General features: G+C 47.2%; 1 protein-coding gene and 1 pseudogene across 3 annotated transcripts; one reads left to right on the top strand and one right to left on the bottom strand.

Annotated features, from left to right (window-relative positions):
* Positions 1–22000: 22000 nt before the first annotated feature.
* LOC136500615 (uncharacterized) lies at positions 22001–25348 on the bottom strand. 3 transcript variants are annotated; one of them, XM_066496011.1, is made up of 6 exons: positions 25220–25348; positions 23838–24037; positions 23480–23756; positions 23192–23410; positions 22796–23111; positions 22001–22707 (listed from the first exon to the last, which is right to left on the bottom strand). In XM_066496011.1, exons 4-6 carry the CDS (start codon positions 23282–23284, stop codon positions 22550–22552), a joined length of 567 nt encoding a protein of 188 aa, XP_066352108.1. In that variant the 5' UTR covers positions 23285–23410; positions 23480–23756; positions 23838–24037; positions 25220–25348; the 3' UTR covers positions 22001–22549. The 3 variants fall into 3 exon arrangements, with proteins under 3 accessions (XP_066352108.1, XP_066352110.1, XP_066352109.1); XM_066496013.1 differs by having other exon boundaries at positions 23838–24030; positions 25220–25318; XM_066496012.1 differs by lacking the exon at positions 25220–25348 and adding an exon at positions 24337–24709.
* LOC136500026 (DEAD-box ATP-dependent RNA helicase 21-like) lies at positions 24585–27090 on the top strand (annotated as a pseudogene).
* Positions 27091–27810: the final 720 nt, after the last annotated feature.

Below are 27810 nucleotides of genomic sequence, written 5' to 3'. Positions count from 1 at the left end.
ACTGAATTGTAAAAATGTATAGCTCAACTCTTGGCTTTTATGCAAAATGTTGTCAAGCTAGCTCCACCTATAAAGCCTTGCATACTCTTTGGTGTCACATTATTTCTGGTTTGTGACGGGTAAGTCTAGCTGAGTACAATCGAGTACTCAGGGTTTATCCCACCATGTTATAGGTGAAGTTCTCGGCCTGCTGAAGAAGGTGGCTAACCGCCGGTGGGCTCGGTGACTCTATATTTATTTCTCATATATATGCTTTTGTCAGAGGATGTCACTTATGCTAGCAATGTATTTGGAATTTATATTAATGTAATCATTTGAAAGCTATGTTGTAATCACGAATCGGTTTTGAAACCCAAACTTGTACTATTATTTGTGAACCCATTTGTAATAGTATTTCCGCTGCAACTCTACGTATGTGATGTGTATTTGCTTAATCACGCGATCTTGGTTGTGATGTTGATTTACCGAGGTCCTTCGTGACACTCGGTGGACTACCGGGTTTATATAAGTGAAAGTATGTGCATGTCAACGTGTTAGCGGGGATAGCTGTACTTGATCTTGTATAAATTGGGTGGTTCTACCACAAGTTTCATTCAACTCCAGTAGTGTAACGACCCAAAAATCTATACACTAAAAAAATACCAACTATAAAAAATTTTCCTAAAAACTCCCATGTGTTGATGAGTGTCATGTATAGAAACCCAACCTAAGAGATGCATTAGGTATAACCCCAACCCAGGTCAACACATAAGCATGGCATGTCAATTGTTAGTTATGTTTATTAATTTCCAACAAATAAAGTGTTGCATACATTGTTAACTCAAATTGTGATTTGGATTTCCATTTGCTTTATGTTATGCTTAACAACTCCTTTAAAGAAATACACCATAAAGTAATTATTACTCAAACCAAAGAATAAAGGTTTAAAGAGAAAACTAATTCTATTTTTGTATAACAAAACCACACCTATTTTTGTTATACAAAATAGCTAAATAAATTCCTAATATTTATAAAAGAATGTTGTGGGCCTCATATCTAAAACTCCAATGAATAAGGTGCACCAATTTGGAATTCAAATTTCAAACCAAATTTGAATTCAAACAAAGGAGAAGAGAAATAAAATAGAAAAAGAAAAAGAAGAGGGAGGCCTTGCAAGCCGCCTCGGCCTGCTCGGCTTCACGGCCTAGTCAGCCCAACCGCACCTGCCATCCACCCAACGCACACGTGCGGCCCAGCTTGCAGCCCAGCATGTCACCCATGCCCGCGTGCCTCCCCGCTCCCCTGCTGCCGCTGCCACTGGACCCCACCTGTCAGCCTTCCAGTTCATCTTCTCCGCCCACACCTCAACTGCCGCACAACCGGAGGCCAACAACACTGGCAGGAGCAGGCCAGGGGGTCACACCCAGGGCATGGCCCTGTCCCCATGGCGCCGCGCCCACGCAACCACGCGTGGGCCATTGGATGCAATGCACGTGCCTCCGATCGCCCCTCGATCTCCATCCACTGTTCACCAAGCTCCATGGCTGAGCTTTGGCTATAAAAGCCCTGGCCCTGGGTGCCCCTGAGCTCTCTCATCGCCCCGCCACCACATTGTGGCTATCCACAGCACACCTGAGCCAAGAGAGAAGAGGGAGAAGAGGAAGAAGAAGGGGGAGCGCCAAAGCCGCACGACGTCGCCGGTGTCGCCGGAGCAGAGGACATCGCCCCGATCAAGCACGTCGACGCCACGCTACACTGCACTACACTGCGCTACTTCTGGAGCTACATGGCCACAACTCGCCACTGCATCAACATCCTATCTTCCACGACACCAAAGGTGAGCCCTGGTTTTCCCCTGCTCGCCGCTGGACCTCGCTGTGTCGGCCATGGTGCTCCACACTGGGAGCGCGTAGGCCAAGGCCGTCTTCGGCCTCTGGGTACACACGCACCCACATGCACATCTGCGACCACACCGTGACCACCCCACCGGTGCCCCGTAGTGCTCCTACGTGCCTCACCGTCGCCACCATGCCACCATGGACGCCATGGAGCCCCTACCAGTCACATAAGGACCTGAAGCCCCACCTTGAGCCCTAGACGCCCTCGCCGTGCTCCCACAGACCCATAGAAGCCTTATCCACCCAGCCAAGTCACTAGGAAGCCTGCACATGTGACCTCACCATCGGCGAGCACCGCCGAGCCGCTGACCGTCGTGGCCAGTGCCCTGGAAAGCCCCGACTGCCACCTAGACACCACCATCATGTTCGCCATGGCCTGGGGAAGCTTTCCCCCACTTTAATTGGATGCCAGCGCTGTCGTAGGACCACACCGGTGAGCACATCACCGGTGGGAGCGCGCTAGGGACAGAAGCAGAGTCCTCCCCTCACCGACCGCATGCGCCTGCACCTGGTACACGTAGACCACAGAGAGGAGAAAGGAAGGGTGGACACGGTTCACCGGAAGGAGATGCGGTCCACCGTAGACCAGCGCTTGCGCCCACCGTGGACCATGCCTGTGAACCAAGCCCAGTGGAGGCCCACAGCTATGATGTGGCAGCGCCACAGCTTGCCATGTGTCCGGGCTGGCCCAGCCCAAAACCAGCCCAGTCGAGGCCCAATCTAGTTGACCATTGACCGGTCAACGTTGACGGTTGACCTGGCCCCACATGTCAGTGTCACAAAGACTCCGGACCCACTCGTCGGTGATTGACGTCATGCGGGCGTCATGACGACGTCACGCGGGTCCCACCTGTCAGTATCAACACAGCCGAGGTGACGTCATGATCATGTCAGCTGCTAACGTCCACAGCATTGGCCCCACACATCAGTGACCCTGATCCATTGACTGTTGACTCACCCGTTGACTTGATGTTGACTTTGACCGGACCCACATGTCAGTGACCTAAGAGCCCCTGGTCCCACCTGTCGGAACTGATGACGTTGATGACGTTATGCTGACGTCATGATGACATCAGCAGGACCCCCCCACTTATCAGCTTAGAGCCAAGCCAATGATGTCATGCTAACATCAGCATGCCACGTGGACCAGTCACAGCGTGACACGTGTCAGCCTAGGATTAATTCAGCCTTTTCCATTTTCAGAAATGATTTAAACTTTAGAAATTCATAACTAATTCATACGAACTCAAAAAAATGCAAGACTAGGACCAAAATTCATCTAAAATCAAGCTCTACGCAATGAACCCATGTTTAAGTGCATTTGGCTCCTTTGAATTTTCATTGCTTCTTTATGCTATTCTATAGACGTCGCTAACGTGACTATAATGCGATCGTTTGCAGACTCGAAGGAGAACCAGACGGACGAGGATCGTGAGTACCGTGACGAGTACAGAGACGACTACATTGAAGGTGCCACATCCCACCCAATCTCGTAACACCTATTACGCATGGCTAATATAGAACCGCTATTGCTTTACTTTACTGCTATAATCATACTATGATAGGACTTGCATGGTAGTATGCTTACTTGAAGGCCTTTACCATGACGCAACCTTACCCCTGCATACCCTGCTATTAGGTTAGACACACGCTTACTGCTATATTTCATTTGCTTGTACTTCTACTATGCTTATACTACATTAATGCATGGTGTATTCTGGACTACGGGGAGAGTGCTGCGTGTGTGACTTGGGTGTGTAGAGGGTGAGGGTTGTGTTGACCATGTTGGAGTATATGATGAGCCTAGGGCAAGTCTTGCCATGTGGTGCTACCTAGGCACCCCTGGAAATGGATACCTGTGGTGGGTAAATGGTATATGAGGTGGTCCTAGGTGTGAACCTATGATGGGAGGAGCCCGAGGTGGAGGTGCTATGGTGGCACGACAAATGGAAACCCTGATGAATACATTCTGGCTTGGTCAACCCTAAGGACTTACTAGTACTCAGATTCACCGGGAAGCCTTACGTACCACTCGCCCTATATGGTGCGGGATGGCTGGACTACTTGGTAGGATATTGCCACTACTGCTAGGTTGATAGCGGATAGTGTAAGGAGGTACGGGGCGCGGAGGATTTCCCCCACACCCTTCCAAGACTTCATGGAGACCTTGTGGACCCAGTTCATGACTCATAGTTTCAGCCACCCCCGACTAAACTTGGGGTGTACCAGGGCTGAATGGTAGGGTGGCATTATCCTTGGCTAGAAAGCGGCCGAAATCAGCCCAGTTGATGATGGTCAGCGAGGAAGGTGGATCTTGTGGTTATGTAAAACCTCTGCAGAGTGTATGGTTGATCGATCGATACATGTGCCGACTTGTCAGCTATGGACCTTTCCTAGGTTTCGCTTAAACTAGATAGCGAGATGAGTCCTTCTCTTCTTCCCCCGTGAGAGAGTGTTGGTTGTAGCCAGGGGCTACGGGCCTTGAGATAGTGCCGAGAGGGAGTTGGCCTGTCGACTGAGCGATGGTATTATGGTGATGTGGTGATGACATGGAGATAGTGGTATATTGGTCCCAGGATCGAAACCTGGCTCTAGACAGGAATGGGGAGGAATGTGTGGGAATGGTGTTAAAACTTGACTATACTATTATGTACTTGATATACTAATATATATATATATAGGAAACCCTATCCTTATAGGTTCCTTTTGATTATATCCAACTTGCATCCAATTTCCACAAAGCAATGCTCATGGGGTGGGAGTGGCTAGTACAAATCGTATTGATAAATTTTGGCACACAGGTTCTGCTGAGGAGTATAGCTCCGAGGAGTTTGATGGTTGTGGGGTTCGTGCCTACGCTCGAGTTTGGCGATCTTATCTTCAAGCTATTCTGAATGAATGCTACTTTTGATTCCGCCAATGTGGTGATGTAATAAATTATGTAATTCCGCACTATTTGTACTCTGATATTATCATTGTATAGATATGGTATTCGACTAGAAATTTGGGTAATATGATCTACAACGGTCTTATTACACTTCGACTCTGTGGGTTCCCCTTCATGGAAATCAGGTCATTTTAGTTGGTATCAGAGCCATACTTGACCATAGGACGAAACCCTTAGAAATGGATGATAGAATAGGACGTGAACAACCCTTCTTTCGGTTATATACCGACCCTGCATTTACTTTTATGCAAGGCTTATCTATTATTGACCTGCTAACACCTATTCCTTAAAATATGCAGATGGCAACGAACGTCGATGGGCCACCTCTAGGACCGCTACCTCTGGACCACGCCAAGCTCACCTTCGACCTATGTGAGCTCGGGGGTTTTGCATAGACCCTCTCCCGAGTTCTCGTCACGTTAGGTGTCCTCGACAAGCTTGTTAAGGTCACCTGCACCAGGAAGCCTGCTCAGGAAGGAGGAATCGAAGGAATGATTGTCACCTCAGTCGAGTTCCTAGCTAGCACTACCTTACCTTCTGTCCCAGCTTTCACCGAGTTGACTATAGAGGACACAATCGAGGAGGGACTGCAAGCTATCGCACATAAGGCACTTCATAGAGTGATGAGGGACCACTACGAGCACTTGAAGATGACAGAGTTCCATCTACTTCCCCAGGCCCTCGACCCTAGCCTTACCCCTAGTGAGTAGAGTTTTGTAGCCGGCAGAGTTATCTTTGCCAAGGAGGATAGATGCCTTCGTGTCTCAGCTATCCACCTACTGGAGCAGGACAGGTACATGACCCAGCTGGAGCAGAGGAGACGTCAGGACCAGGCCCTTTTGTGGGAATACCAAGAGCGAGACTCATAGGGAGCACAAGAGCGAGCTAGTCTACTTGAGACAGTCGCCAAGCTGCAGGACAAGCTCAACCGTTGTGAAGAAGTCCACAGAACCGAGGTCGCTAACTTATAGGACAAAGCCACTGACCTAGGCAATAGGAACTGCTACCTCGACAGCAAGGTCTTGGAGTTGCAGAGAGAGTTGGACGACAAGAAGGCCGAGTTCAACCGTAGAGGAGACAGAGAGAGATCCAAGGGGATTGATATGCTGAAAATCCAATCTCGGAATAAGACCATGACTCATGAGTTAGAGGAATTCAGGAGGAAGGTCGTTCGCAACCAGGGTCACCTGATCGAGGCACTTAGGCAGACTAAGTACCTACAGGACAAGTGTGAGAGGACATGGCAGGCTTGGTAGAAGTCTAACAGGAAGCGCCTTAGGGAGATGAAGGGTATGTGGGATCAGCTGCCCAAGGAGATTCGTAGCAAGACGAAGCCTAGGATAGAGGAGTTTGAGTTAGCCTCGACTCGCCTCAACCTAGATGCCTGCCCAACCCTACCTAGAGCCAAGCCTACTAAGGAGCTCACCGAGGCCTTGAAGTACGTGTCCTGACTTCACAAGTCTAACGAGGAGATCGAGATCGAGAACAGTCGTATCCCAGCTGCAGTGTACAAGTTAGAGTAGAATGACCCTGCGTGGTCATGAGTCATGTCAGTAGCTTCCGTAAGTTGTACCCCATGATGTACCCCTTATGAGATGTATTATGAGGCATTATGCGTAGTACGATTCTCGCACGTCTTCAAGTGTAACTACTGGAGATGATGCTATGTAATAAAACCCATGTAATGAATGTTTTGGATCTTATTGCATCTTATGAATCTTATTGCTTCTTTGTAATGAGTGTTGGATAGTATAAATGTTTTTATTTAAATCATCAAAATCATGTAATCATATTGAATTATAAGCACTTATGGCACAAACACTAAATTCTCTATGATCCGTGTTGCAGATGCCGAACCATCGATCTAATCGCCTAATGAACTGTGGATGTGCGCCCACCCCCGAACCAGTCGAACCAAATGGGGGGCGTGGTGGCAACAACCATGGCCGTAGCCATGGCCATGGACGTGGAGGGATACCCTTCAACCTAGAGAGTACCCCACCGCTTGAGGAGAACCTTCCTCCGCCACCACCACCAAACCTGGCAGAAGTGATGGCACAATAGACCCAACTTCTTGCAGCTTTGGTTAACGAAGCAAACCATCGCTAGGGAGGTTAGCAGAATGACTTCCAAAGGAAGCTGGAAGGATTCCTAAAGCTAAGCCCACCTACCTATGATGGCACCGACCCTGACCCGCTTATAGCCGATGACTGGCTCAAGGAGATAGAGAAGAAGCTTGACCTCACTACTTTCACCGACGATGAGTGTGTTGGAGCAGTCGCACACCAGCTCATAGGTGCAGCACACGCCTGGTGGGACAGTTTTAGTGATTCCCATGAGGACCCTGCTAACATCTTGTGGGATGAGTTCGCTGAAGCATTCATTGAGTATCACATTCCTAAGGGTATCATGGAGGCCAAAGCTGAGGAGTTCTGCAACATCAAGATGGGAAAGGACAGGGTGACTGAGTACACTACTTGTTTTACCAATCTTCTTCACTATGCACCTTCCTATGTTGTGAACTCTGAGAAGGAGAAGTTGTACTATTACCGCAAGGGACTTAACCCGCACATCAAGCTGAAGTTTGGCGGTATTGAGAGTAACACGTTGCATGCTCTGGTGGATTGCTGCATCTAGATCGAGAAAGATCATGCTGAAGCTGGAGAGGAGTACAGGGAGAGGAAGCATAAGCCTGAGGAGTCCTTCCATGGCCATGATCGCAAGAGGTTCTACAGAGATGCACCATCCAAGGAACGCTCTCGCCATAATAGGGATGACAACCCTAGATCAAGTAGGGGTAGTGGAGGCTACACCACCAAATACTCCCGCCCTGCTTAGGATCGTTACACCCAGGACCGTTATGCTCAGGACCGCAACACTCAGGACCATTTAAACCATTCCCGCTCTATGAATGAACGCCCAGCACAGAACCACTTCGCACCAAGCACTGGAAACTGGAAGGCAGCCGCACCAACCCCTACAGGCGGTACGCCTTTCACCTGCTTTGCTTGTGGCCAATCGGGTCACAAAGCCGCTGAGTGTCCTCAAAACTCAGCTACTCAAAAGTCTCAGTTCAAGAGATCTACTACTCGTGGATGTCTCAACCATCTAGACGCCGAGGAAGTATAGGCTGCCCCTAACATTGTGTACGGTATGTTTTTAGTTAATGGCAATACTGCATCAGTTCTATTTGACTCTGGAGCAACTTGTTCTTACATATCATCCAAGTTTGCATGAGAGCATGACCTGCCTGTAACCCCATGCGAGAAGCCTATCATCACCAACTCACCTTTAGGAGACCTAAAGTGCACCCACATCTGTAAGGGAGTGAGTCTTACCATTGAGGGTCTTATCTTTAAAGCTAACCTAACCTTGTTACCTTCCACAAACCTAGATGTCATCTTAGGTATGGATTGGTTAACCATTCACTGAGGTATTATATCATGTTCACCTAGATACGTCCAAGTGACCCACCCATCAGGCCAAGTTATTAGATGTGAACCCCAGTCCGAAAAGTCTACTTCTATCTTGTGTGCCCTTAAAGCGAGTTTAGAATCACAGAAAGAGGAGAAGATAGTTCATGATGTGCCTATGGTCAGAGACTATCCCAATGTATTCCCTGAAGAATTATTGGGCATGCCACCAGACTGTGATGTAGAGTTCATCATTGATCTTTTGCTGGGAACAGGACCTATTGCTAAGAGACCCTATCGCATGTCAGTTGATGAACTGGCCAAGCTTAAGAAACATCTTGATGAGCTCATCTTGAAGGGATATATCAGACCCAGTGCTTCACCCTGGGGATTCCCTGTTCTGTTTGTTAAGAAGAAGGATGGCTCAATGAGAATGTGCATTGACTACCAGAACTTGAACACAGTCACCATCAAGAACAAGTACCCTCTGCCAAGAATCGATGATCTACTTGATCAGCTTTGAGGTGCCAAGTATTTCTCCAAGATTGATCTCAGATCTGGCTATCATCAGATGAAGATTTGAGAGAGTGACATCCCAAAGACAGCTTTCGTAACTAGGTATGGGCAGTTTGAGTTCACCGTGGTGTCCTTTGGACTCACGAATGCTCCTGCATACTTCATGAACATGATGAATAAGGTTTTCATGGATGAACTGGATAAGTTCGTGGTAGTATTCATTGATGACATCCTTGTCTATTCATCCACCGTTGAAGAACATGAACATCATTTGAGAATGGTGCTTGAGAAACTAGCCCAACATCAGCTATATGCAAAGTTCAGCAAATGCGAGTTTTGGCTACAAAAAGTTGCCTTCTTGGGCCATGTACTAACAGCTGAAGGTGTCGTAGTTGACCCAGCTAATATTGAAGCTATGAAAGAGTGGGATCAACCCCGTAATGTAATAGAAATCAGAAGTTTCTTGGGATTGGCTGGATATTATCGCCGATTCATTGAGAACTTCTCCAAGATAGCCCGTCCGATGACCAACCTTCTGAAGAAGACTAAGGAGTTTGAATGGATGCCTGAGTGCGAACAAAGCTTCTAGGAATTGAAACAGCAGCTGACCACAACTCTTGTGCTAGCATCGCCTGATATCAGCAAAGATTTCATAGTCTATTGTGATGCATCTCGTCAAGGACTTGGTTGTGTACTGATGCAAGATGGAAGAGTGATAGCATATGCGTCTCGGTAGTTGAAAGAACACAAGAACTGTTACCCAACCCATGATCTTGAGTTAGCAGCAGTTGTGCATGCCTTGAAGATCTGGAGACACTACTTGATAGGCAACAAGTGTGATATCTATACGGATCATAAGAGCTTGAGGTACTTTTTCACTTAGGAAGATCTAGATATGAGGCAACGCTGATGGCTAGAGTTGATCAAAGATTATGACCTGGAAATTCACTATCATCCGCGAAAAGCTAATGTAGTCGCAGATGCTCTCAGTCACAAGAGTTACTGTCACCTTTGATCACTGATTCTATACCACCTAAGCTTAAGGAAGAGATTGATGATTTCCAACTAGAGATACTACCGCATGGCTTGTTGAATGAGCTCCGCATATAGTATGATCTCACAGATCGCATCCGTCAAGCTCAAAAAAGTTGTGAAGAGATCGAATATCTTCATGGTCTGATGAAACTAGGCTACAAGACCAACTACCAAGAAGATGAACAAGGAATCATTTGGTTCAAGAACAGAATCTGTGTTCCATCTAACCCAGTACTACAAGAGGAAATTCTATCAGAAGCTCACGATTCCAAGTATTGTATTCACCCTGGAGGTTCAAAGATGTACCAAGACTTGAAGAAACACTTCTAGTGGAAGGGCATGAAGATAGACATTGTAGGACATGTGGCATGTTGTGACACCTGCAACAGAGTTAAGGCTAAACATCAAAGGCCTGCAGGATTGCTAAAGCCTCTTGATGTTCCTGAGTGGAAATGGGAGAGCATATCCATGGATTTCATAGTTGGAATGCCCCGTTCATAGAAAGGCAATGATTCCATCTGGGTGATTGTTGATCGTCTGACCAAGATTGCTCACTTTGTACCAGTTAAGACCAAGACCAATGCCGAAAAATTAGCAGATCTATATGTTGAGCATATTCGCAGACTGCATGGAGCTCCTTCTAGTATTGTATCTGATCGTGGTCCTCAGTTTGTGTCTCGATTCTAGGAAGCTCTGCACAAGTCCATTGGAACTAAACTTGATTTCAGTACCGCTTATCACCCACAGATAGATGGATAGATAGAACGAGTAAATCAGATCTTAGAAGACATGCTTCGCGCTAGTGTACTAAATTATGGCTCTGATTGGGAGAAATGCCTACCCTATGCAGAGTTCTCTTACAACAACAGCTACCAAGCCAGTATTAAGATGTCACCATTTGAAGCTTTGTATGGCAGACCTTGTAAGACACCTTTGATGTGGTCTCGACCGGGAGAAAGATCGTTCTTTGACTCTGCTAAGATTTAAGATGCCGAAGAAGGAGTTGCTCAAGTGAAGGAGAATTTGAGAATTGCCCAAAGTCGATACAAGAGCTATGCTGACAAAAGAAGAAGAGAACTTGAGTTCAATGTGGGAGACTTCGTCTATCTCAAGGTATCCCCACTACATGGAACTGTCAGGTTCCATGTGAAAGGAAAGCTTGCCCCTAGATTTGTTGGCCCATACAAGATTTGCAAGAGGATTGGAAAGCTCGCCTACAAACTTGAGCTACCCGAGGAATTGATGGGTGTACATCCCATATTCCATGTCTCACAGCTACGCAAGTGTTTGAGAGTGCCCGATGAAGTCGTTCCAACTGATACACTTGACATTCAAGACACTCTCGAGTATAAGGAACATCCTATCAGAATTCTGGGTAGAGATACCAAAGAGACCCGAAGCAAAACTATTCCTATGTGCAAGATCCAATGGAGAAACCACACGGAGAGAGAAGCAACATGGGAGAAAGAGTCTGACCTCCAGCTACGATATCCTTACCTCTTCGAAGAGTACGTTACGCTTTAATCTCGGGGACGAGATTCTATTAAGGGGGTAGGACTGTAACAACCCAAAAATCTATACACTAAAAAAAATACCAACTACAAAAATTTTTCCTAAAAACTCTCATGTGTTGATGAGTGTCATGTATAGAAACCCAACCTAAGAGATGCATTAGGTATAACCCCAACCCAGGTCAACACATAAGCATGGCATGTCAATTGTTAGTTATGTTTATTAATTTCAAACAAATAAAGTGTTGCATACATTATTAACTCAAATTGTGATTTGGATTTCCATTTGCTTTATGTTATGCTTAACAACTCCTTTAAAGAAATACACCATAAAGTAATTATTACTCAAACCAAAGAATAAAGGTTTAAAGAGAAAACTAATTCTATTTTTGTATAACAAAACCACACCTATTTTTGTTATACAAAATAGCTAAATAAATTCCTAATATTTATAAAAGAATGTTGTGGGCCTCATATCTAAAACTCCAATGAATAAGGTGCACCAATTTGGAATTCAAATTTCAAACCAAATTTGAATTCAAACAAAGGAGAAGAGAAATAAAATAGAAAAAGAAAAAGAAGAGGGAGGCCTTGCAAGCCGCCTCGGCCTGCTCGGCTTCACGGCCCAGTCAGCCCAACCACGCCCGCCATCCACCCAATGCACACGTGCGGCCCAGCTTGCAGCCTAGCGCGTCGCCCGTGCCCGCGCACCTCCCCGCTCCCCTGCTGCTGCTGCCACTAGACCCCACCCGTCAGCCTTCTTGTTCATCTTCTCCGCCCACGCCTCAACTGCTGCGTGACCAGAGGCCGACAACACTGGCAAGAGCGGGCCAGGGGGTCACGCCCAGGGCATGGCCCTGTCCCCTTGGCGCCGCACCCATGCAACCATGCGCGGGCCGTTGGATGCAATGCACATGCCTCCGATCACCCCTCGATCTCCATCCACCATTCACCAAGCTCCATGGCTGAGCTTCGGCTATAAAAGCCCCAGCCCCGGGTGCCCTTGAGCTCTCTCATTGCCCCGTCGCCACTTTGTGGCCGTCCACAGCACACCCGAGCCAAGAGAGAAGAGGGAGAAGAGGAAGAAGAAGGGGGAGCCCCGAAGCCGCGTGACGTCGCCGGTGTCACCGGAGTGGAGGACATTGCCCCGATCAAGCACATCGATGCCGCGCTACACTGCACTGCACTGCGCTGCTTCCGGAGCTACATGGCCAACACCCGCCACTGCGTCACCATCCTATCTTCCACGACACCAAAGGTGAGCCCTGGTTTTCCCCTGTTTGCCGCCGGACCTCGCTATGTCGGCCATGGCGCTCCACACCGGGAGCGCATAGGCCAAGGCTGTCTCCAGCCTCTGGGTACACACGCACCCATGCGCACATCCATGACCACACCATGACCACCCCACCAGTGCCCCATAGTGCTCCTACATGCCTCGCCGTCGCCACCATGCCGCCATGGACGCCATGGAGCCCCTACCGGTCACATGAGGACTCGAAGCCCGCCTTGAGCCCTGGACGCCCTCGCCGTGCTCCCATAGACCCAGAGAAGCCTTATCTGCCTTGCCGAGTCACCAGGAAGCCTGCACACGTGACCTCACCACCGACGAGCACCGCCGAGCCACCGACCGCCGTGGCCAGCGCCTTGGAAAGCCCTGGCCGCCACCTAGACACCACCATCGTGTTCGCCATGGCCTAGGGAAGCTTTCCCCCACTTTAATTGGATGCCAGCGCTACCGTAGGACCACACCGGTGAGCACATCACTGGCAGGAGCGTGCCGGGGACGGAAGAAGAGTCCTCCCCTCGCTGGCCGCACGCGCCTGCACCCAGTACACATAGACCACAGAGAGGAGAAAGGAAGGGTGGACGCGGTTCACCAGAAGGAGACGTGGTCCACCGTAGACCAGCGCTTGCGCCCACCGTGGACCATGCCTGTGAACCAAGCCTAGTGGAGGCCCATGGCTACGACGTGCAGCGCCACAGCTTGCCACATGTCCGGGCCAGCCCGGCCCAAAACCAGCGCAGTCTAGGCCCACCAAAGCCTAGTCGAGGCCCAATCTAGTTGACCGTTGATCGATCAATGCTGATGGTTGACCTGGCCCCACATGTTAGTGTCACAAAGACTCTAGGCCCACTCGTCGGTGAATGACGTCATGACGACATCATGCGGGTCCCACCTGTCAGTATCAACACAGCGGAGGTGACATCATGCTAACGTCATGATCACGTCAGCTGCCTGACGTCCACAGCACTGGCCCCACATTTCAGTGACCCTGATCCATTGACTGTTGACTCACCTGTTGACTTGATGTTGACTTTGACCGGACCCACATGTCAGTGACCCAAGAGCCCCTGGTCCCACCTGTCGGAACTGATGACGTTGATGACATCATGATGACGTCAGCAGGACCCCACTTGTCAGCTTAGAGTCGAGCCAATGATGTCATGCTGACGTCAGCATGCCACGTGGACCAGTCACAGCGTGACACATGTCAGCCCAGGATTAATTCGGCCTTTTCCATTTTCAAAAATGATTTAAACTTTAGAAATTCATAACTAATTCATATGAACTCAGAAAAATGCAAGACCAGGACCGAAATTCATCTAAAATCAAGCTCTACGCAATGAACCCATGTTTGAGTGCATTTGGCTCCTTTGAATTTTCATTGCTTCTTTGTGCTATTCTATAAACGTCGCTAACGCGACTATAATGCGATCGTTTACAGACTCAGAGGAGAACCAGACGGACGAGGATCGTGAGTACCGTGAGGAGTACGGAGATGACTACACTGAAGGTGCCACATCCCACCCAGTCTCATAGCACCTATTATGCATGGCTAATATAGAACCGCTATTGCTTTACTTTACTGCTATAATCATACTATGATAGGACTTGCATGGTAGTATGCTTACTTGAAGGCCTTTACCTTGACACAACCTTACCCCTGCATACCCTACTATTAGGTTAGACACACGCTTACTGCTATATTTCATTTGCTTGTACTTCTACTATGCTTATACTACATTAATGCGTGGTGTATTCTGGACTACGGGGAGAGTGGTGCATGTGTGACTTGGGTGTGTGGAGGGTGAGGGTTATGTTGACCAAGTTGGAGTATACGATGAGCCTGGAGCAAGTCTTGCCATGTGGTGCTACCTGGGCACCCCTAGAAATGGATACCTGTGGTGGGTAAATGGTATATGAGGTGGTCCTAGGTGTGAACCTGTGATGGGAGGAGCCCAGGGTGGAGGTGCTGTGGTGGCATGACAAATGGAAACCCTGATGAAGACATTCTGGCTTGGTCAACCCTAAGGACTTACTAGTACTTAGATTCACTAGGAAGCCTTACATACCACTCGCCCTATATGGTGCGGGACGGTCGGACTACTTGGTAGGATATTGCCACTACTGCTAGGTTGATAGCGGACAATGTATGGAGGTATGGGGCATGGAGGATTTCCCCCACACCCTTTTGAGACTTCATGGAGACCTTGTGGACTCGATTCATGACTCACAGTTTTAGCCACCCCAGACTTGACTTGGGGTGTACCAAGGCTGAATGGTAGGGTGGCATTATCCTAGGCTAGAAAGTGGCCAGAATCAGCCAAGTTGACGACGGTCAGTGAGGAAGGCGGATCTTGTGGTTATGTAAAACCTCTGCAGAGTGTATGGTTGATCGATCGATACATGTGCCGACTTGTTGGCTATGGACCTTTCTTAGGTTTCGCTTAAACTAGATAGTGAGATGAGTCCTTCTCTTCTTCCCCTATGAGAGAGTGTCGGTCGTAGCCAGGGGCTACGGGCCTTGAGACAGTGCCGAGAGGGAGTTCGCCTATCGACTGAGCGATGGTATTATGGTGATGTGGTGATGACATGGAGATGGTGGTATATTGGTCCCAGGATTGAAACCTGGCTCTAGACGGGAATGGGGAGGAATGTGTGGGAATGGTGTTAAAACTTGACTATACTATTATATACTTGATATGCTAATATATATATAGGAAACCCCAGCCTTATAGGTTCCTTTTGACTATATCCAACTTGCATCCAATTTCCACAAAGCAATGCTCATGGGGTGGGAGTGGCTAGTACAAATCGTACTGATAAATTTTGGCACATAGGTTCTGCTGAGCAGTATAGCTCCGAGGAGTTTGACGGTTGAGGGGTTCGTGCCAATGCTCGAGTTTGGCAATCTTATCTTCAAGTTGTTCTGAATGAATGCTACTTTTGATTCCGCCAATGCGGCGATATAATAAATTATGTAATTCCGCACTATTTATACTCTAATATTATCATTGTATGGATGTGGTATTCGACTGGAAATTTAGGTAATATGATCTACAACGGTCTTATTACACTTCGACTCTGTGGGTTTCCCTTCGTGGAAATCAGGTCGTTTCAAGTAGGCTGTATAAGCAATGACTTCGATGTGAACGAGTTCGAACGGGAAGAGGAGGAGGAGGATAGGATAGATAATGTAGTTAGTAGTGATTCAGATGATTTAGATGATGACCAAGGAGGTAGAGATGCTATGCCAACACCAGTTGATGCCATGCCAGTACCGGTTCATGCTATGCCATTACTAGTACCAACTAAGCTACTTCATGCTATGCCAGCTCAGGGTAGACTAGTCACAGATTTGACAGAGGTTGATACCCCCTATGATTCATGGGGTAGGATTAGTGAAGCACAACAGTACATTCCATCACCACCTTACATAGCGATAGAGCATATGCAACTGAGGTCGATGAATGTACCTTTCAGTGGTGTTCTGGACTATAGGGATGTTAGCATGACAGATATGGTAGTTTATGACACCGGTCTACAGATGTGTAGGAAATCATTGTATGACCATGAGAATGTAATCCTTGAGAAGGGGATGATATTCAATACAATGTCAGAGATGAAGTTGTTCCTTTAGGACTATGCTATCTATGACCATAGGCCCTACAACCTTACTCATTCTAACAAGGAGTTGAGGTACCACATGACATGCAAAAATGGTTATATATAGAGGTTAAGTGCACAAAAGAGATAGAGTGATGGCAAGTGGAGGATAACTAAAGTGGTCCAACCCCACACTTGCCTATCAAATAAGGGGAAGGAAAATCATCAACAGCTCACTACATGTTACCTTACCCATCGTATATTGGGGTTCGTTGATAACAATAATGACATTTTGGTGTCTTCCTTACAAGAGTCCATATCTAGATTCGTTAAGTATGATGTGAAGTACGAAAAGGCTTGGCATGCTAAGCAAATTGCCTTGGCTATTCATTGGGGTAGCAGGGAGGAAGCGTACAATAGGGTTCGCCGAATATTATGTGCAATGCTTTACTACAACCCTGGCTTGAAATGGTTTGTAGACACTAGAGGGATGTATTTCGAGAACCCATTGAGGCATGTCCTACATCATGTGTTCTGGTCATTTGCGTAGATGGAACATGCATTCCGATATTGTCGCCTAGTTGTACTTGTTGATGGCACTTTCTTGATCAAAAAGTACTGGGGCACCTTGATGATAGCTATTGTTGTTGATCCATAGGACCAGATAGTACCCATGGCGTTTGCCTTGGCAGAGGGGAAGAACAATGAATCTTGGTCATGGTTCATGCGGCTTCTACGTGTACATGTGCTTGGTCCATCTCGCACTATATGTTTGATCTCGGACCGTCACCCAAGGATTCTTAATGCTGTAGGTGAATATATAGATGGGTTTCCACCTCTAGTGCGCAGATGGTGCATGCGATATTTTGCCGCTAATTTCTGGTGGCGTTAGAGGGAAAAGGAGGTTTGTGACAAGGTAAAGGCTCTATGTTGTGTACGTACAGAGCACCAGTTCAAGGAGACAAAAAGAAAACTAGATAAGATGCTAAACGAAGTGGGCAAGGCCTGGTTAGAGGCACAGATGGAACAAAAGGTTAAGTGGGCATTAGCATAAGACAAGGGCGGTTTCAGGTACGGCATCATGACCACCAGCTCGTTAGAGTCTTTCAATTCTATATTCACCAGAGTTCAATCATTGCCTATGTCTAGAATTATTGAGTTCTCCTTTCACAAGTGTAATGAATATTTTGTCAAGAGGTGGGAACTTGAGAAGAGGAATATAGCTGAGCTTGGGCAATTTGGAAAGGCTAAAGCAGAACATTTGAAGGAGGCTGAGGAATTAGCCAAGCAGCAGACTGCCGAGCTGTATGGACCTTCCTGGCATGTCATTAGTGTACGGGGGAAGGGTGGCACAAGCTTGGGCGGTGAATGTTATGGTGGACGGAACTACCAAGTTGATCTTGACAAAGTAGAGTGTAGTTGTAATGTCCCTCAGATCATGCATGCCCCTTGCTCTCACATGATCACAGCCTGTAGGGTCCACGGATATGACTTTGAGGGTCTGCCATATATGTCATCCTTGTATCTTCGTTCGAACACCCTTAGTATATGGGAGAAGAGCTTCGAGCCATACCTTGACCCGACACACGGGACCCCTTATCAGGGTTATGACTATGTGCCACATCCAAACCTAATGAAGGTAGGGAACGATAGAAGGAAGAAGAAGTGACTCAAGGGGGACATGGACGCTATGAGAGGATATAGCAAAGACATGTATGGAGGGAGAGACTATGGGGGGTATAACCCCAAATACCCATGGCAATGGACATGGGCCATAGCACCAGGGGTGGTCCAGCCCATAAGAAGAAGGCATGTGATGCAAGACAATGATCGGCATGAATCACACGGTTTTAGGAAGGAATCTTGAAGATAGAGTAGGATCTGTTCGGATATGATAGATATCGTATTCTTTGTAAATACTTACCACATACCCGAATAGATCTAGATCTAACTGACTTGTAACCTTGCCCCCAGACTATATAAGACGGGCAAGGACCCCCCCTCGAATTCATCTTATATTCAATACAATCTAACAAAGACACAGGACATCGGGTATTACGTCGATCAGATGGCCTGAACATGTCTAAATCGTTGTCTCTATGCCTTGTGTCACCATCTAGTTCTGATTATGCGCACCTCCACCGATCATCTACTACCATGGGTATACCCCTCGGTAGACTGCCGACTCGATTTCATCGACAGAGACTTCAACGAGACCCGTGGCAGGAATCTTTGCTCCGTTTGCAAAGAATCTGGTCACAAGGCTAGCAAGCATAGAAGATGAGGGCAGTAGGTCCATACATAGAACTTGCTTATTTTCCTAGTGAAGTTGTTTAATATGTTTGTTAATGTTACTTTTAGTATGTACATGTGCTTTCATATTGTGTTCATGTTGCATAACATGTAGTTTAAATTTTGCAATGCTACTTAATGTTAATTTCAATATTGTATTATTCATCATGTTTGTTCTAACCCTTCGTTTATCAATTTGTACCATGATGGCCCCTCCCACGCAGCACCCGTTGTACCCCATTCTTGAGGTGGAGTACGACGACAAGCATCGAGCTCACGTGTTGACCGACACCGACGTAGAGGTGGCCTTGCCTCCTTTGAGGCCACGCACGCACAGTAGGGCACACAAGTGGGACGAGCATTACACGCCGTACATATGGTGTGCTGGCTTCCTCGAGCTTGTCTGCGTTGTCAACTACGGTCTTCCGGCCCTTGACCCCACACTTCTCACTACAGCTGTAGACAGGTGCGAGTCCCTTCATTCTCCATAAACATTCTTATAACAAAATTGATGTAACTGATAGTCGTTCTATTTTCATAATGCAACCTCACAGGTGGACGCCTGAGACCCACACATTCCACCTACCTTGCGGCGAGATGACCATCACCATGCAGGACGTGAAGGCTATCTTTGGCCTTCGGTTGGGGGGACTTCCAGTGATAGGTATAGTTGACAACGATCACTAGAGAGAGTTGGTGGCTCAGTTCTGTGGCTTTCTTCCACCGAACAACGAGGATGCAAAAAAATAAGTAAGCAATTGAACCCTATTTAATACTTGCATTGCTTTCCTGAATCCATCGTGTCTCATTGTCTTTTTTGAATTTTAGGAAAACTTTCGGTGTTTCATCGTTGTGGATCATAGAGCGCTTCGAGAACTTGCACCCACAAGCTGATATGGCTGAGATCGATAGGTTTGCTAGAGTGTGGCTCTGGCACTTCCTTAGCACTTTCCTATTCCCCGACGCGTCGGGCAACACCATCAGCTGGATTTTCCTTGACATACTACGCCAGCCGTGGGAGAACATAGCGACGTATAGCGAGGGTAGTGCGGTCCTGGCATGGACGTATCGACAGCTATGCGTTGCCTGTCGTTGCACCTCAGGGTTTGCGAGCCTTGTTAGTTGCTCCTATCTACTCTAGGTTTGGTGTTGGGAAAGATGGCCCGTTGGGAGGCCCCTTCTTAATGGTTTGTCTGTAAGTACTTTGGTTCACTAGTTACTTCGAAGCTGTTACATATCATGAAATTATGCTTGGTTAATTCATTATCGTGTTCAATGTGGCATTGGAACGGGCAGGATACACTGCCAACTGCTCTGTATATCTGGAAGAAAGCAGAGTTTGTTAGAGGGAATGCAAGGCACAAGTACAGGGATTACATGGACTATCTCAACATCTAGACATAGCACCAGGTTACACTCTCTTTCATATCATACATATGTCTTGTTAGATGTACACTATATCACAAGCAAACTAAATTATGAAATGTTTAGGTCACTTGGTGTCCTTGGGATGCTTCGGAGCTCTAGAAGTACCTGAGTCCTGTCACTAGGGAAGAGTCTAACGAGGAGACACATATCAAGCCCCCAACACTAAGGACACGATTGACAAGGACTTAGAGGAAGATGGCATTAAAGATGTGTATGACATTGCCACTAGGGAGGAGACACAATCACAGAGAGCCCCGCTTCAGAGATACGTGGTAAGATACTCAAATGCCACAATTTGTTATCCATTTGGCATTTAGTTAGTGTACTAAAATGGTCCAACCATGTTTTTGTACCTAGGCCACATAATTGTCAAGGTTGTCCAATGAAGTAGTGTTTCGACTTCATGAGTCTAGAGGGCAGGGCCCAGGCATTCTATAGGCCTTTGTGGAGGTACACACAAACTTGTCCATTATGAAAATGTTCTTTTAGTCTCAATGCATTATCTTTAATGTCTGTTCATGTAGAAAGTGAAGAAGAGCTGCAGGAAGCTAGCTCAGAAGTTGAGCTGCATGGACACTCCACGGGAGGAACCTGAGTACCCAGCGCAGTCGGGTGGCATGGCTTCGGCCTCTTTGAGGACACCAGTTGGCTCTTCTGAGCCAGTGACAGGTGCGACTTCTATCGTGTGTACACCACCACACTATAGCGCTGAGAAGGGTCCTACAGACGAGGACGGCGACAATGCCTTGGGCTTCCACATACACCACCACCAGTGGGACCCTTGGTAGTAGGATGAGATTGGCATGTCTCAACTAGGTGGTGCCCCGCTTGGTACCCAAGGAGACGAACATGTACTAACAAACCTACTTTTTTTAAATACCTAGCATGTATGAACTAGCAATAATAAAGATTGTAACTAATCTTGTCTATCTTATTCTTGCAGGGTATGAGCCGTACGCAACAGTATGGCCGTCAGCCCCGCCATCGCGACCGCACCGACATTGAGTACACTCCTAATGTGTTGCCTACAAATTCGAGGAGATAGAGGCGTCTAGGGACCCTTACACTCCTGGGACATAGGGTCTAGGTAAGCATAGTCCATGTTTTTTTGAAGTTTCCTCAATTGCAAAACTTGATGTCTTGCCTCCTTACTAACTGTTGTGACGATAATGTAGGTATGCCTTCAACAAGGCCTGCAGATGCTCAAGATCTTGAAGGATCATGTCAGCAAAACGTCCATCCTTCATGACTTTGCCTTATTTTGGAGTTCATGTAGTACCCAAATTATGTACTTCTTGCACTTGTGGTTGAAGGCTTCCGTGCCAATTTGTATTTCATATTAAGTCATGAACTTATGGAACATGTGGTATCGATGAACTTATGTCAAATGGATCTCCTGTGGTATCAATGAACTCATGTATCGATGAACGGACCTTATGTACTATCGATGAACTCCTGTATCGATGAACTTATGTAGTATCAATGAACTTATGTACTGTCGATGAACTTGGTCGACTACTTTGCTTCATGTCCAAATGCATTGAATTTATGTATTCATGAATGAACTTGGTTGACTAAGTTGCCTCATGTCCAAATACGTTTAAATTACACCGAGAAAGGGGCTGTTGCATGAACTATGTATCGACAAAGTGGTTGGAGGGTGTTGTTTAGCGCGCGGCTGCTAGAAAATTGTTCCATGTCTTGCCGCGCCGCTAGGCTTGGCACGTCAGTTTGCCGCGCCAGCAGTCGTGGCGCGTCAACTTTGCCACGCCGCCAGGGATGGCGCGGTGGGCTTGGCGCGTCGTCAGGCATGGCGCGGCAGCAGCTAGGCCATACAAAGGTGCAACCATTAACTAACGACTATAGGAGGAAGCTTTTTAACTAACAATAGAATTTATAAAAACATAGATTACACGACTTAGTCACTACGTTACACAATTTGCCTGATGCTTCAAAAACTGAAGATGTTGTACTGCTTATGAATATTTTTCAGTGCTTGAGTAAGTTTCTAATAGCATTTTTTGTGGCGAATGACAACACAATGAAAGTTTCATGGGTACATTGTAGGTTACATGGGTACAATACATCAATAGTTCAAATGTAACACTAGACAACACAATGAAAGTTCTAAAAACTCGTCATACAGTGCATCACAACTTTGAATCAAATATATGACAAATGGGACACAACGAAAAGTTCAATACATGACAGGATAATGAAATACAGCACATGTAATACATGCATGCCTCAGTCAGAAACATACTGAGTAAGCAACTCGTCGTCCGAGTATCAATCCTCTACCACAACCTCCTTGTTGTGGCTAGGCTCACCTGTATTGCCCTGATCTGCCTGTCACCTGTAGTAAGCGGCCTCCGCTTCATCTGTGGCCTGAGACAAGAACACGTTCTCCTCTGCCTCGTTCATGTGGCTAGGGTCACCTGCACTGCCCTGATCTGTCTATCGCCTGTAGTAAGTAGTCTTCGCTTCATCTGCGACCTCTGCTGCCTGAGAGAAGAACGCGTCCTTGTCCTCCTCTGCCTGGGAGCCCACCTCTGTTAGACCGATGAGCTCACCCAATCTGCCAGTGTCGTCCTCATCCTCCTACGCTTGCAAGCTCGCCTCTGCTAGAACGATGAGATCGCTCAACTTGGTAGCGTCGTCGTCATCCTCGTCCCCCTCATCGTCCAACACAATTGGAGATAGATCGCTGCAACCAGCTCACGTTCTGTACTCATGTAACTTTTTTCCAAATACCTTGCTTGGGTCACCTCTGTGGCATGCTCCTCACTGCATCCAATCCCTTATGTATAAAAGGCAACAAGTTAGCAACGCGACTATATTACATTTTAAAGCAGGCAACGAAAATAACAAGGCTACAAATGACTCACTGGCACACAATGCAGCAACATGATCATTCAAGACATGCATCTGTACTTTTTCCTCCTCCATTACACCCTTCCTTGCCCTCTTCTCCTCTAACGTCCTCCGTCTCTCCAACTCCCATTTATCACACCTGACACCGATCGGGTTACGAATACTACGCTGTCTAGCAAACTCACGCATGTCCTTCTTCCGTTGTTTAACGAAGAGGTCGACGTACTGAGGTCCATATCCCCTCTTCCGTGCAAGTACTTGTCTCTCCTTCAAGTCATCCAAGAACTTAGCTTGACCATCATAAGATTCCCACTTGCATTTCCTAGTGCTCTGTTCAAATGAAAAAATTAGATCATAACTCTTTGCAAAAGAAAAAAAATGATTTCATGTTTTCCACAACAATAACTAACCTCATCATAGTCAACCATATGGCCGCAATAATGGCCTACTTCAAGCTCTGAAGGGACTAGGCCGTAGCTGGCATTAACACCACATTCGCACATGACAGGAGGTGCTTTGAAAATTACCCTTTCTTTCTTCTTTTCCTTTGTCTTTGGCGGCTCTTACGGCCATTGATTCTTAGGATCATAGAGCCACTCCTTGAAACGATACTTCACAAATGCAAACACCTAAAAGAGGTGACATTAGTACATGAACACATTGAGCTAAACATTTAAACAGATACACTTTCCACTTACTTCGTGCTTGTTGGGACACACAAACTTCAACGTATTATCAGAGTTTATCACAACTCTGATCTCTGCAATCGCACAGAGGAGGTTCCTCGAGTAATCCAACTATGGCTAGGTGCTTCTCCTTAGCCGTCATTGGCGGGGGGTTAGGAGGAGGTGGAACCCACCGCTCAAAGTGCTCACATGGATGTCTCCCTCTCCATCAATCGTCGAAAAGGAGGTACCTTGAGTTAAACATGTCTAGACCGTCGATCCATTGAAAGAAAAGGCACCTCTCATAGACCTACACAACAAGATTCCAACAAAATATTAGTAACCTACTAACACGAATGAAGAAAAAAAGAAAGTAGAAATAATTACTTACATTAAAACGACTGCATGTGTAGAAGTAACGCGCCACTGTGTCTGGATGTCTTGATTGAAACACGTCGGTCGGACGACCACAGTCATAGTTATAGACAGGGAGGTCAGGAGGGACGAGGGCATTTTTGCTAGACGCGTTGGGGTATAATTCTCTAGGACGACCCATTTTTGCCAAAACTCCTCCCAATACATGTCTTGCATCTAACAAAACGGTTGTAATTAAACATCAATCAAAACATCATAAATTAATGTAAAGAAGAACCATTTGCACTATAACTAAAATAATATAACCAACACTTATAGGGACAAAAATAAACCTTACACTAAACATGTTAAACATACTTCTAACTAACTAATTAACCTTCACATTGCTAAAATCGAACTAATATTTTTCTCCAAATCCTAGCCCATAGTTCTCAAATATACTTTTCCTCCAAACCCTAGCTACCGTTCATAATTTTTGAATCCGCCATTCAAATGATAAATAAGAGCATCATTACCGTGACCGAGGCCGAGACGCTTGGGGGAAAGGAGGGACGGAGACGGGCAGGGAGCACCGGGCGGCGGCAGCCCTTGGGAGAGGCGGAAGGGGGCGGCGCAGGCACCCTCCAACTCCGTTCGAAGGCAGAGAGAGGGAGGGAGGCTCGCGGCGCGACATATACTCGGCGCTGTCGCGCCGCGACAGCGCCTACCACGTCACTGGCCAAGCCCCGGGGCCCTGCCACGTCATCGCCTCTGCCACGCCGCCATGCATGGCGCGGCAGCGTTGTTTGGCTACGTCATGGCAGTAGGCGTAGCCAAAAGTGGTAGATTTAAAAAAATACAGTGTCAAATTTGAAAATAGTTTTAAAAAAGTGTTAAAAATAAAAAAAGAAGCCCATCTTCCTCACAAGGGCTCGTTTGGCTGGTTGAAAAACCAGCCAGATTTCACTGTGTACGAATAAAAAACGCTGTTCACTCCCTCGCAAATTACTCCCGCCCTCCGAATTCTCTCAGCGAACGGGGCAAGTCTGAGCGGGAGCGCCTCGCCCTGGAGCGCCGCCAGGCCGCCGTCTCCGACAGGCGCCACTCTGCAACAGATCTGTTCCGGTCCGTTCCCCACCCACCCCACCCCCTCCCCCCCTCGCCGCCGCCACTGTCAACTCACCCGTCCGGTGACCGGGACAGAGGCTGCCGCCGTGACCGCGATTCTCCCGATCGGGACCGGGACAGAGGCCGCCGTCGCGGCCGCGATGACTCCTCCCGCCGGGATCGGGGTAAGGAGAGGAGGGTCGTCTGGGAGCGACGCCCGGCAGCCACATGGAGCTGGAGCAGGACGGGAACAGGGAGAAGATTGCGGAGCGGGAGCGTGAGAAGGAGCTGGAAGCGATCAAGGAGCAGTACCTGGGTTCCAAGAAGCCGAAGAAGCGGGTCATCAAGCCGTCGGAGAAGTTCCGCTTCTCATTCGACTGGGAGAACACCGAGGACACAAGCCGCGAGATGATGAACACGCTTTACCAGTCGCCGCACGAGGCTCGTCTCCTGTTTGGCCGGGGCTTCCTTGCCGGTGTGGACCGCCGTGAGCAGAAGAAGGTGGCAGCCCAACATGAGAAGGAGATCCGTGCAGAGCTGCGGCGCAAGGCTGGTGCTGGGGAGAGCCTGGAGGAAGATGATTTCTTGGTAGATAAGAAGAAGGCTGCTGCTGCAGCAGATTCGTATGATGCCTTTGCCATGCGTGTGGACAGGCACTGATCTGAGAAGTCGGCAGAGGAGATGACCGAGCGGGATTGGCGTATTTTCCGTGAGGACTTCAGTATTGCCTACAAGGGGTCTCGCATTCCGCGGCCGATGCGGAACTGGAGTGAGAGCAAGCTTGGGGCTGAGCTGCTTGATGCTGTTGAGGCGGCTGGATACCAGAAACCTTCACCAATCCAGATGGCTGCCATTCCACTTGGTTTAAGCCAGCGCGATGGTTATTGGCATTGCCGAGACAGGTTCTGGTAAGACTGCAGCTTTTGTGCTTCCCATGCTGTCTTATATTACCCGCCTGATGCCACCCACAACTGATGGAAATGAGGCGGCGGGGGAGGGTCCTTGTGCTCTTGTCCTGGCACCTACTCGTGAGCTTGCTCAACAAATTGAGGATGAGACTATGAAATTTGCATCTTATCTGGGCATTCGTGTTGTATCAGTTGTTGGTGGCCAGCCAATCATTAAGCAGCCTTCCAAGATTGAGCAGGGCTGTGAGATTGTAATTGCCACACCTGGTCGGCTCCTCGACTGCTTGGAGAGCAGGTATGCTGTGCTCAACCGGTGCAACTTTGTCGTGCTTGATGAGACAGATAGGATGATTGACATGGGTTTTGAGCCACAGGTTGCTGCTGTCCTTGACGCAATGCCTTCGCGTAACTTGAAACCTGAGGGTGAGGATGAGGAACTTGATGAGAAGAGGATTTACAGGACTACCTATATGTTTAGTGCCACCATGCCACCTGCTGTGGAGCGTCTTGCTAGGAAGTATCTCCGGAACCCAGTCGTCGTGACAATTGGTACACCTGGCAAGGCCACTGATCTATTCACCCAGAATGTGATCATGGTGAAGGAGTCTGAAAAGATGTTACGGCTCCAGAAGATGCTCAGTGATCTTGGAGACAGGACAGCCACTGTCTTCTGCAATACTAAGAAGACGGCTGACCTGCGTACCAAGGATCTGGAGAAGGCAGGCTTCCGCGTCATGAGCATTCATGGACTGAAATCACAGGACCAGAGAGAGATCAGCCTCGATGGTTTTAGGAACGGGCGCTGCAATGTTCTTGTGGCTACTGATATATTAGCGCGTGGTATTGATGTTCCTGATGTTGCACATGTGATTAACTATGAGATGCCAAACTCAATCGAGGCATACACACATCACATTGGAAGAACAGGACGTGCAGGGAAGAAGGGTGTGGCAACTTCATTTTTAACTCTGGAGAACACTGAAATTTTCTTTGATCTGAAACAGATACTTATACAGAGCAACAGCCCTGTGCCACCTGAACTTGCAAGACACGAGGCATCAAAGTTCAGGCCAGGCTCAGTTACTAGTAGACGACCTCCAAGACGGAAAGACACTGTCTTTGCAAATCACTGAAGCTACACTTGATGACTGGAAGGAGTTGAAAGGTCTTTGTATTATTATTATTATGAGGGCAACTTCTTGCAAAGATATTAATCTAGATTAAACGCATCTGAGTTTGAGAACTTAATTTATATTGCAATTGTAAGTTTATTATATTTTTATGATAATTTGGCTCTGGACCTGTGTATCGGATTGTCACCCTTTTTCTATTTTGCAAGCTGTGTCATGATTTTAGTATTTCCATGCATAATTTATAAAATGCTTTTGTTATATCGGATCTGTATCTTGCTTAACGATCATTTTTTTTATCATGGCATATCCTATATTTGATCTTCACTTTGGGAGTTTATTGCATATGTAAGCGGTTCATATACCATTTTAGTATCAAGATATGTTGTTTGTCATGTGGAGTTTGGCGAAGCCGGGTCATTAGTTGCACTTCCTAGCAAACATCCATACCATTATGAGTGCATAAACCAGTGGCTACAGTTAAACAAAGGTTTGAGCACCACCATATATATTCTGAAATCCTTCTTTGAATATGATGTTTAAGCTTCCCCACAAACATCGGATTTTGGAATGGTTTTTTTATTCTATCCTTTTTTAAGATACACCATTTAGCATGATAAAAGAATCAAGAACAGCATGACGGAGGCCCCTCGTTGAAAGCTTCTACCAGCGTGGAGGAGAATGTTGGAATACTGTACTCATGGTTCGCAAGCGCCATTAAACATGTCAGCACATCTCCAAGATTTGTACGACCTGACTTGCTCACCCCACCTAGCGGCAACGACGATAGAAAAGCCAATTCGACATTGCCAGCCACTCGGTATAGGGAATCTCTCACATTGATCTCTTTAACACTGAGATTTGA

The sequence above is a fragment of the Miscanthus floridulus genome, chromosome 13 (assembly GCF_019320115.1).
Source record: "Miscanthus floridulus cultivar M001 chromosome 13, ASM1932011v1, whole genome shotgun sequence".
NCBI classification, from domain to species: domain Eukaryota; kingdom Viridiplantae; phylum Streptophyta; class Magnoliopsida; order Poales; family Poaceae; genus Miscanthus; species Miscanthus floridulus.
Note: the sequence above shows the minus strand (reverse complement) of the source record. Positions and strands in the feature narration are given on the sequence as shown.